Source organism: Zingiber officinale, chromosome 4A (assembly GCF_018446385.1).
Source record: "Zingiber officinale cultivar Zhangliang chromosome 4A, Zo_v1.1, whole genome shotgun sequence".
Taxonomy (NCBI): domain Eukaryota; kingdom Viridiplantae; phylum Streptophyta; class Magnoliopsida; order Zingiberales; family Zingiberaceae; genus Zingiber; species Zingiber officinale.
Window position 1 is genome coordinate 160,308,341 of NC_055992.1, and position 12,119 is coordinate 160,320,459.

The 12,119-nt window shown below is 41.6% G+C and overlaps 1 protein-coding gene across 1 annotated transcript; it reads right to left on the bottom strand.

Moving 5' to 3' along the window:
* Nucleotides 1-540: 540 nt before the first annotated feature.
* Nucleotides 541-1,228, bottom strand: LOC121972996. The gene is made up of 2 exons (XM_042524598.1): nt 815-1,228; nt 541-735 (listed from the first exon to the last, which is right to left on the bottom strand). The coding sequence occupies exons 1-2, from the start codon at nt 1,226-1,228 to the stop codon at nt 541-543; spliced, it is 609 nt and encodes a 202-aa protein (XP_042380532.1).
* Between the last annotated feature and the right edge of the window lie 10,891 nt (nt 1,229-12,119).

The window sequence follows — 12,119 nt, forward strand, 5'->3', positions numbered from 1 at the left end:
TATTATTAAATAAATTATATTTAATAAATTTATTATTAAATAAAAAGATAAAATAAGATTAACATGAGAATTAAATAAGATTAATAAATTTAAAATAAATTTAATAAAAGTATAAAATAATCATACATCAAAGACGAATTTTTTAAGATCTCCTCGTCCCTAGACCTAGCCGACAGATCTAGCCGGGTCTTGCTCTCCTCATCCCCTGCCTTCCACAATATATAACAAGAGAAAAAAGAGATGGCAAACAACGAGAGGAAATTAACCAGAAGAATATAATTAAGCCGCAGACTCACAAACCTAACACAATATATATATAACACCATCATTTTCACTTTATTTACAAAAAACGGCTGAGAAGTAGTCCAACTGAAGAATACAGAGTCCATAAATGCACTACAATTTACATATAATTGTTTTTCTAATATATACATAATCAAATCATTTACACATTGTTCAACAGTCTACAATACAATACAAACAACATCAGTTAACCAAATTAACCTACGGAATTGTAATCTTGCCTCAACTAATTAGCAATTAATTTTCCGGACTGTTAACCGAAGACGACGATGCCGAATCACTGGAATAATCCACCGAAGACGTCCAGAAAACAACTTGGCGCCGGCAGGGACGGCTATCCACCTCTCCCTCCGACGGACTCATCCTCTTCCGACCGGACATGTTGCAGGACTCTCTGTCCTCGCACGGCTGAGAAGGAACCTTTGCTTCCGCCTGCCATTACAGATGTTAGAGAAAGAAGCATAAAATTAATTAATTCGATTTTTTTATCGATGTCATAATTTATAAATACCTCAGACTTATCGATCACAGACCACTTCGCGTGAATCCATTGTTTCCTCTGCCGGAGCTTGGACGGGCGAACTCGGATCTGCGTCGCCGAGTTCCAGCGCCAAACGTCGACGACCCTACGGCGATCATCCACGTCGACGACCTTCGCCGGCCACCACGCGTGGTCCTCGAACAATTCGGCCGGGTCGCCGGCTTTCCACCGGAAGCGGCCGACGAAGGGAGGAGGGCACGGACGGATGCAGTCCCTCGACACGCACTGCACCGGCACCTCGGGGTCGTCCAGGCGAACGATGAACTGCTGGGAATTGAATGAGAGGAGATCGCCGCAGCGCCATGAATACGGAGGTGTGCGGCTGTCGTCGGCGTTTCGCCGCATCACCTCCACTCTGCTCCCCTTGGCCAACCTGGTCGCCATGTCGCCGCCGATGGAGGGATTGAAGCCTGATTGTGGAACAAGTTTCGGTCGTTCATTCTTTGAGCTATATATATATGTATGTATATAGTTTTAATTAACCTACATTTTCTTAACAGATTAATCCAACTGCGCATCGCGCTAAATTTCAAAGATTGCCGCCATTTTTTGTTATCACGGTTAAATCACCTTTGAAAATTATTCATCTGATTAAATGTTATTCTTTAAGGTAGGATCCATTATAATAATTTATTATTAAAGTTTTTGAGTACCGCCTTTCATTATACTATTATACGAGTTTAACACATTTTTATCGCGTGTGTATATATATATATATATATACACACACACACGATCCTCATATCCTGCGCGCCCGTATGATGTGTGACTGTGTGTGCAGCATATCAGGTTTTAGTTTTAGTTTTTTTTAAAAAAAATTTGATTTAAAACAAATAATTAGATATAAGGTTTTAGTTTATTTTTAATTTTTGAATTAAAACAAATAATTAAAGTATTTTTTAAAAATTTTATTTTTAGGATTAGACTTTTGTTTATAATATCAAAGCTATTTTTTTAAAATTTTACCTCTACGATTTAGACTTTGGGTTATAATATCAAAGCTATTTAGGGTTCAGGCTTTGGGTCATAGTATCAAAGTTATTTTTTTTTTAGATTTTACCTTTAGGATTCAGACTTTGGGTTATAATATCAAAGTTATTTTTTTTAGATTTTACCTCTAGGGTTCAGACTTTGGGTTATAGTATCAAAGTTATTTTTTTTTAGATTTTATCTCTGGGGTTCAGACTTCCCAATTAGGTTATAATGTTTGATTTTAAAAAAAATTTAAAATAAAATTAATTTAAGTATTTATTGAGTATTGTAATATGTTGAGGGGATATATTAATATATTAGAAATTTATATAAGGAAATGTTAATTTTTTTAATTGATTTTTTTAATTTATTAAAGAAAATTAAAAAAAAAAGAAACAAAGCATCTCCTGCGCGATGCGCACAGTTATGGACTGTGCGCGTCGCGTATTTTATTTATTTATATATATATATATATATATATATATATATATATATATATATATATATATATATATATATATAAAATTAATCATGTGCATTTAACTAATATTAATTAACGATAACCATTGATTTATATTTGTTAATTTATTATCATTCCCACTTTTTATCATATTTTTACCATTCTAACATGTATATATTAAAAATTAATGCAATTTTTTATTTTGACTATCATAGTATCTAGTTGTTTGAAAATATGATACCATCCATTTGAAATGGTTCATTATTGCCGATTCCCAATGGTTCATTATTGCCGATTCCCAATATAGATAAATAATTTATGAGGAATATTTTTATCTTAACATATATAATGTCTTTATCATTCTTATTATAGTAAGATTTTGCGTAATTTTTTTATTCTTGTATAGGGTTGAGTTAGTTAGTATGGGATAAAATTATTATTATAGAGTAAGGATTTGAATTTCAACTAATGTGGTAATAAAAAAGGGTCCAATAAGTGTGGGTCAAAGGATAGAGATAGTAATCAACGTGGAGGTCATAGTCAAGGAGATCAATGTCAGAGGACCAATGGGCTCACCAAAAAGGAGTCGATCGGAGCTCTACTTCATGGCCGATCAGGCGTAATGCTTCGGATCGGTAAAGTGCCGGTCCAAGTAGAACGTCCGTACATCCAAGATTTTAAGGCGCTCGTCACGGAGCAGAGGATCATTGGGACGACCGGAACGTTAGTTCGGTCGGGCGATAACAAGCAACTATATACAACCACCACAAGAAAGAACAGTAGAGGTTGAATGATCGGCGGAGTCCCAGCCGATCGGTCACCCCGCTAGGTCGAAAAGTGGAATCATTGGTGTAACGACCCAATTTTCCTCATTAGGAATTCTAAAAGTTCTTAAAAATATTTAGAAATACCTTTAAAATATTCTAGAGATTTTTAGGAATTTATAGAGTATTTTTATGCAATTTTTAGAGTTCGTTTGGTATTTTTACCAAGAGGAAGAAGTTTAAAAAAAAAGAGAAGAAATAAAAGTGTTAAAGCTGGGTTTTGAACCCAAGACCTCGGACCCGAACCAGATGTTAACCGGACTCAGCCAACCAGCTGGTCTACGAGAGTTTTGTTAATAAAGTATGGAATAAAATCTATATAAGCAATTTTTTTTGGGAACAGAAATACCAAAATAAAAGGGAGTTGAGCAGAGTTCGAACACGCGACCTTTAACTCGCGCCAAACCGTTGCTGACCAAGTATTCAGGCCGACGGTTCTGTTTAGAATTGATAGCAAATTTATTTAAAGAAGTTAACCGAATATTGAAGTTATAAAAGAGGAGAACTTAGGGCTTGATTGATTACCCGTGACCTAACTTCCTCCCCTTTCTCTCACGCGCGGCGCGTCGACACTCCTCTTCTCGGGCGAAGACGCAGCAGGGAGTTGGGGCTTCTCCGGCGGCCGACCAAAGAGGATTTCCGCGAGCTCTTCTCGGACCCGAGTCCCTCTCGTCAAGGAGAGCTCGTGAGTGCAAGGAAGAGCTGGGACCTCGAGCTCGCCGAAACCCTAGAAGTTATTCCGGTTGTGAGTCAAAGAACAAGAGGTAAGTCGCTTACTCACCTGCAGTAGGATAGCTCCGAGGTTTATTCCATGTTCCTCTTCTTATTTTCAAATTTAATTTGGTGTTTCCTCTGTTTTTGGGTATGCTATGAATTGAAGTTTCGGGCTTGGTTTTCCTTCTTTGCATGTATGTTGTAACATGTTTAAGATTTTGTTGCTGCCGTGAGTTAAGGTTTCATATATGGTTTTCTTCCTTATCTAGTATGCTGTGAAGTTGCTTGTGTTTTCTGCCGTGCCACAGTTTCAGGAGGAATTTCATACATGGCTTTTGGATTTTACCGTGAAGAAATCTTGGTTTTGAGTTAGCCATAGAACCCTAGTTTTTCAGATTTAAAGCTTTGTATTCTGCTTAAGTCTTGTTGAGGGATTCGGGTTTACAAGTGGGGTTCGGTTCGTGATTTTCATGGCTTTCACATGGCTAAGAATGAATTTGAATTTGATTTCTTTCATGTTGTTGAGGCTGGGAGATTTCTGCATGATACCTGTTTGGTCAAATGCCTGATCGAGAAGTTATTCGGAGGATTGAATGGTGTTTTGAGTTTAGTGGAGCTTTGAATCTTAAGGTTGATTTGCTTTCTTGGGGTTCCGGTTGGTTTTGTGTTCCTGAATTGTTATGGGACACGGGTTAAGCACAGAAGTTGAGTTGATCTTTCTGGAGTGGCATAAATTTTGATTGAATTTGCTTTCTCTTGATGCAATAAGAGTTCGGACAGATTATGGTAGAGTTAAATCCTTGGTATCTCCGTATCACTAAATAGCTAAAGTTTTCTAAAGGTTTAGGATCAAATCTGTTTGGTTCATCTCTTTTGTTATTGCACAGTTTTGAAGTGTAAGTTTACTTGATGATCAAGGAATTCAATGAGATTGTCTTGTTATGTGGAAGATCCAATTAGATGTGTTACTTTCATTCAAGTATATAGATTTGAGGTTTAGATAATTTATTTATGTTTAATTTGAACATGAAGTTTAGATAATTTTCTTATGTTAAATCTGAGCATGAGATTTAGATAATTTGCTTATGTTTAATCTGAACATGAGGTTAGATAATTTGCTTATGTAAAATCTGAGCTTGAGGTTTAGATAATTTTCTTATGTTAAATCTGAGCTAGAGGTTTAGATATGCAAGTAATAAGTTCAGAATAGAAGCTTAGTTTAGAAAATGAGAAAAGAGATTTACATGTTGATCAATGTAAATTTTATAAAGTATTAGTATGCAGATTTTGTTAAGCTTAGTATGCAGATTTTAGATAAGCTTAATATGCAGATTTTAGTTAAGCTTAATATGCAGATTTCTGTTTAAACTTGTATGCAGATTTTGTTTAAGCATTGTAGTATTAGAATTTGTTTAAACATTTCAATTTTGTAAGAAGCATTCTTTTATAAGAAAAGTATACGAAAGATTAAGAAAAGAAAGAAAAAGGCCAAGGCCTTAAGTAAATCCCAAAGTCAAAACTTTAGGGATTTTGGCACACAAGGTGCTAAAGAAAATGCCGAGGCATTATATAGAAGTATTAAGAGATAACAAGTATTTTACTTTTATCAGTGACACTGTACTGGACTCTCTGTCCTTGGGCTGGGCTCCCATAGTCGTCCCTAGGTTTAGATAACCTAGTAGTAACGGCTCGGCCGACGGTCGACGACCATAGGGTCGCCAAATGGGCCGCCAAATGGGTCGGGTCGTTACAAAAGTAAAAGTACAGTTGCCGGGCCCAAGAGAAGTTGATTATTATTTTGAAGTATTATAAGTATAAGTTTTTGAGCAAGTAAAACGAGTTTTACATAAACATAAAGTATTAAAGAATAAGTTTAGAACAATGAAATAAGTTTCATATAGTTCTAAAAATTAGTAAGTTTAGTTCTTTATTCTACCATGTTTATCTAGTAGATGAGTAGATTTCATGTTTACCTATTAGATGAGTAGCATGATTAGCCATTTGAATTACATGAGTAGATTCCTTAGCTTTTCCTTGCTATTAGTTTGACATGAGCAGTTATGTTTATGCTTTATTTCTTTTTAGAGCATATAGTTTCCAGTTCTTTTCGTATACATGCACATTCGTGATTTTGTGAGTTAGATAGCGCTTACTAAGCAAATTTTGCTTATAGACTACACTTCCTCTTACTGCAGATACAGGAAAGGAAAAGATATAGAAAGGAAGGCGACAAGGTGGCGCGGATGGTGTGTGATGCCAGGACTATGGAAGCCTTGGGACTTAGTTTAAGAATTTATTAAGATTGCCATTTATTAAGAATGTATTAGATGAGTCATTTAGTCTTCCGCTGTTAGTTAATTGTATGTTTTATTTTGTTTCCGCTATTCATTACTTGCATGATTTGATTTCATTAAACTGCGTGGTGATGTTATTCCTTTTGTGTGTTTGATATGTGTTCCAGCCGCCTGTGGCTGTGTATATTATGTTATGTATGTCAGTTTAAGGTCACCGGTACAGGGAGATTCTGCCGAAATTTTTCGGTAGGGTTTCCATGTGATTTTTAATCATACCGATTAAGTAGAGTTAGTAGTTAAGTAACGGTCATCCTTAGAGAGTAGTAGTAGTAAGAAGGGTGGTCGTTACAGTTGGTATCAGAGCAGTTCCCATTCTCCAGCATCACACATCAGCACCATCCTTGTTGTCTTCAAGTAAGAAAGTATTTAATTTTCTTTTATGCTTTCTTTATTATTTACAGTATAGAGTACCTGCTTATATGTGCTTAGGAAAGAAGACAATTCATGTTTTAATTTTCTATGTTTTGATACATATGCTTAGGAAGATTAGAGACAATTTTAGTTTTGTTTCTCTTATATTCATATACATAAATATGTTTAGAAAGGATAGGGAAGATATCAAGTTTTCCAAAGACCATTAATGGATACGATGCGAGATGAATAATAGAGGATCGAGAAGTTAAGAGATTAAGAAATAAAGAAGTACCACTAGTAAAGTATAGTATAAGACAGAAATATCCAGAATTAGTCTAAGTTCGAGGACGAACTTTTTATAAGGTATGAGGGATTGTAACGACCCAATTTTCCTCATTAGGAATTCTAAAAGTTCTTAAAAATATTTAGAAATACCTTTAAAATATTCTAGAGATTTTTAGGAATTTATAGAGTATTTTTATGCAATTTTTGGAGTTCGTTTGGTATTTTTACCAAGAGGAAGAAGTTTAAAAAAAAAGAGAAGAAATAAAAGTGTTAAAGCTGGGTTTTGAACCCAAGACCTCGGACCCGAACCAAATGTTAACCGGACTCAGCCAACCAGCTGGTCTACGAGAGTTTTGTTAATAAAGTATGGAATAAAATCTATATAAGCAATTTTTTTTGGGAACAGAAATACCAAAATAAAAGGGAGCCGAGCAGAGTTCGAACACGCGACCTTTAACTCGCGCCAAACCGTTGCTGACCAAGTATTCAGGCCGTCGGTTCTGTTTAGAATTGATAGCAAATTTATTTAAAGAAGTTAACCGAATATTGAAGTTATAAAAGAGGAGAACTTAGGGCTTGATTGATTACCCGTGACCTAACTTCCTCCCCTTTCTCTCACGCGCGGCGCGTCGACACTCCTCTTCTCGAGCGAAGACGCAGCAGGGAGTTGGGGCTTCTCCGGCGGCCGGCCAAAGAGGATTTCCGCGAGCTCTTCTCGGACCCGAGTCCCTCTCGTCAAGGAGAGCTCGTGAGTGCAAGGAAGAGCTGGGACCTCGAGCTCGCCGAAACCCTAGAAGTTATTCCGGTTGTGAGTCAAAGAACAAGAGGTAAGTCGCTTACTCACCTGCAGTAGGATAGCTCCGAGGTTTATTCCATGTTCCTCTTCTTATTTTCAAATTTAATTTGGTGTTTCCTCTGTTTTTGGGTATGCTATGAATTGAAGTTTCGGGCTTGGTTTTCCTTCTTTGCATGTATGTTGTAACATGTTTAAGATTTTGTTGCTGCCGTGAGTTAAGGTTTCATATATGGTTTTCTTCCTTATCTAGTATGCTGTGAAGTTGCTTGTGTTTTCTACCGTGCCACAGTTTCAGGAGGAATTTCATACATGGCTTTTGGATTTTACCGTGAAGAAATCTTGGTTTTGAGTTAGCCATAGAACCCTAGTTTTTCAGATTTAAAGCTTTGTATTCTGCTTAAGTCTTGTTGAGGGATTCGGGTTTACAAGTGGGGTTCGGTTCGTGATTTTCATGGCTTTCACATGGCTAAGAATGAATTTGAATTTGATTTCTTTCATGTTGTTGAGGCTGGGAGATTTCTGCATGATACCTGTTTGATCAAATGCCTGATCGAGAAGTTATTCGGAGGATTGAATGGTGTTTTGAGTTTAGTGGAGCTTTGAATCTTAAGGTTGATTTGCTTTCTTGGGGTTCCGGTTGGTTTTGTGTTCCTGAACTGTTATGGGACACGGGTTAAGCACAGAAGTTGAGTTGATCTTTCTGGAGTGGCATAAATTTTGATTGAATTTGCTTTCTCTTGATGCAATAAGAGTTCGGACAGATTATGGTAGAGTTAAATCCTTGGTATCTCCGTATCACTAAATAGCTAAAGTTTTCTAAAGGTTTAGGATCAAATTTGTTTGGTTCATCTCTTTTGTTATTGCACAGTTTTGAAGTGTAAGTTTACTTGATGATCAAGGAATTCAATGAGATTGTCTTGTTATGTGGAAGATCCAATTAGATGTGTTACTTTCATTCAAGTATATAGATTTGAGGTTTAGATAATTTATTTATGTTTAATCTGAACATGAAGTTTAGATAATTTTCTTATGTTAAATCTGAGCATGAGGTTTAGATAATTTGCTTATGTTTAATCTGAACATGAGGTTAGATAATTTGCTTATGTAAAATCTGAGCTTGAGGTTTAGATAATTTTCTTATGTTAAATCTGAGCTAGAGGTTTAGATATGCAAGTAATAAGTTCAGAATAGAAGCTTAGTTTAGAAAATGAGAAAAGAGATTTACATGTTGATCAATGTAAATTTTATAAAGTATTAGTATGCAGATTTTGTTAAGTGTTCCGGATATGAATGTGGCATGGGAGGAGTTAATGGGAGGTCAAAGGACAGTTTGGTCTTTTAAAGTCCAATTAGGTTTGACTTTAAAGGGAAGCAGGGTTCGGCTTTTAGCAGAGGAGGGGTTCGTGTTTTTGAGCCCGCCGCCACCGCACTTCTTCTTCCCCCCCCCCCCCCCCGGCCCGCCATTTCCCTTCTCCTCCTTGCGACTCTGCTGTGGGACTTCTCCTCCTCTCCTCCCTTGCCGGCAGCCTCCGCGCGCGCAGCAGCTCCCTCGCCGGCAGCCTCCGCGCGCACAGCGCCTCCCTCGCCGGCAGCCTCCGCGCGCACAGCGCCTCCCTCGCCTGCAGCCTCTACACGCAGAGCAGCCCTCCACCGGCACTTACCGGCAGTCCTGGTGCCGACTTTGCCTAGTGTTCCGGCCTACGCGCCGTTGTCACATTCCGACCTTCGAGCCGATGTCGTACGCCGGTCGTGTCGCCGTTGTATTCCGATTGTGTGTCACCTTTCAGATTCATGCCACATTCGGCTCCGCTACATCCAGCTCCGTTACTGGTTCACATCCACCCTTCCGCACCGACGACTCGGTCAGTTTCACGACCAGCTCACTCATCCATCCGAGGGCGCCCCCCTGGGCCAGGGTACGTTCTCGTACCTTCTTTGCATTTATTTCAATATTCTATTATTATCCGGATATTTATGCATCTGTGGGATTCGCCTCGAGCACCGAGGTACCAGAGACCGGGGGAACCCGGTCGCTGGATACAGGTACAGTTGACCGGAGGAGGACTTCAGACGACTTGGTCAACGCAGCGGACAGATCATCAACCGGGTCATGGGGATGCGGTCAACCGGCAGGTTCGCTTTCTCAGCTTCCAGACAGGATCAAAATGGCGCCGTCTGTGGGAACGTGCCTGATCTGGAACGTGAAGATGGACGATGTCGGAGAGTTCTGCCATCCTCATGACTTCGGTCAGTTTTTCTGTTACCTGTTCTTTGTCAATTATATGATCTGTATTAGTCGCTCGACCGAAGACCCTCGAGCCGTTCGGCCGGGTATATGATATCCGAGCCCAGCGCTCGATGTGAAGGCCCGAGCCGTTCGGCCGGGTATATGATATCCGAGCCCAGCGCTCGATGTGAAGGCCCGAGCCGTTCGGCCGGGTATATGATATCCGAGCCCAGCGCTCGATGTGAAGGCCCGAGCCGTTCGGCCGGGTATATGATATCCGAGCCCAGCGCTCGATGTGGTATCCGAGCCGAGCGCTCGATGTGAAGGCCCGAGCCGTTCGGCCGGGTATATGGTATCCGAGCCCAGCGCTCGATGTGAAGGCCCGAGCCGTTCGGCCGGGTATATGATATCCGAGCCCAGCGCTCGATGTGAAGGCCCGAGCCGTTCGGCCGGGTATATGATATCCGAGCCCAGCGCTCGATGTGAAGGCCCGAGCCGTTCGGCCGGGTATATAGTCTCACTTGGAGACCGACGAGCACCGTCGTTAAAAATCAAGAGTCGGACCGGCGACTATAAACCTCCCGGGCGACCGACCAAGAGTCGGGCCGCAGTCGGACCGGCGACTATAAACCTCCCGGGCGACCGACCAAGAGTCGGGCCGCAGTCGGACCGGCGACTATAAACCTCCCGGGCGACCGACCAAGAGTCGGGCCGCAGTCGGACCGGTGACTATAAACCCCCCGGCCTGAAGACCTCTGCACGGACCAGCATATCATATATTCTATCTCCCCTGTTCGGGGTCGAATGGTCGTCACCTTCAGATATCATACCTCCCCCGTTAGGGGTTGAGCGACCTTCACTGGTCACGGACCAGCTTGTCCTGATTATTTATCTCCCCCGTTCAGGGTCGAATTATTACCCAAGACCCCCGAGCCGATCGGCCGGGAGGATTATATCCGAGCTGCAGGCTCGCTTTCGAAGATCCCGAGCCGTTCGGCCGGGAGGATTATGTACAAGCCCGTAGCGATGGCGAAGACCCCCGAGCCAATCGGCCGGGAGGATTATATACGAGCGATCATCACCGGTTTCGGACCAGTTCAGCGGACCAGCACATCATATATCTATATCCCCCGTTCGGGGTTGAGCGGCCTTCACTGGTCACGAACCAGATTCATGATCATCTATCTCCCCCGTTCGGGGTCGAGCAGTCGTCGCGGCCAGGTATCTATTCTTCTGATCGACGTCATTCCGGTCGCACGCGCGGTATCGTCCGCCCGGTATCTATCTGACCGATCGACGTCACCACGCATGGCATCGTCCGTCCGGCATCTATACATCCGATCGGCAGCATTACGATCGTTCGCACGACAGCATCCGTCCGGCATCTATACATCCCATCCGATCAGCAGCATTACGATCGTTCGCACGACAGCATCCGTCCGGCATCTATACATCCGATCGGCAGCATTACGATCGTTCGCACGACAGCATTTGTCCGGCATCTATCCATTCGATCGGCATCATTCCGATCGCTCGTTCAGCATTGCCAACTCCTCGCTACTCGACTGCCGGACCAGCATTTTATGTTCGCTCGTTGACCATTCTCGATGCTGCTCATTCAGCACGTCAGGCCAGCATTTCATGATCGACTGATCGTCATTTTCTCTGTCGCCCGTTCGGCGTTGTCCGCTCGCCGTCTACTCACTCGATCGACATCTTTCCGATCATCCGTTCGGCCACACCGCTTGATCTAGGTCGCACGCCCGGCCTCGTGCCGGTCTACTCAGCGTCCCACGTGCCGCTCGGTCGGCTGTCAGTTTACATGGCGAGCACTCGGTGTGTTGTCGTTCGCTCAGCATCTTCCGCTCAGCGTCTATCCACCCGATCGGCATCACTTCGATCGTCCAGTTGGTATCTTCGCGGCTGCGTACTAGGCATTGGTCCGGTTACAGATTTGATCCGCTCGGCACGAGTATTATCTCATGCGACACTATTATTATAGCGACCGATCGCTGGAGACAGTATACTTTGGGTTCAGCGATTTGATTTTGATATCGTGAGAGGTTCAGCCCTTTGCGATAGACTTGTCCAGTCAGTCGGACTCACGCCTCCTTCGACTAGACTTGAAGGGGAGGCTTGTGTTCCGGATATGAATGTGGCATGGGAGGAGTTAATGGGAGGTCAAAGGACAATTTGGTCATTTAAAGTCCAATTAGGTTTGACTTTAAAGGGAAGCAGGGTTCGGCTTTTAGCAGAGGAGGGGTTCGTGTTTTTGAGCCCGCCGCCACC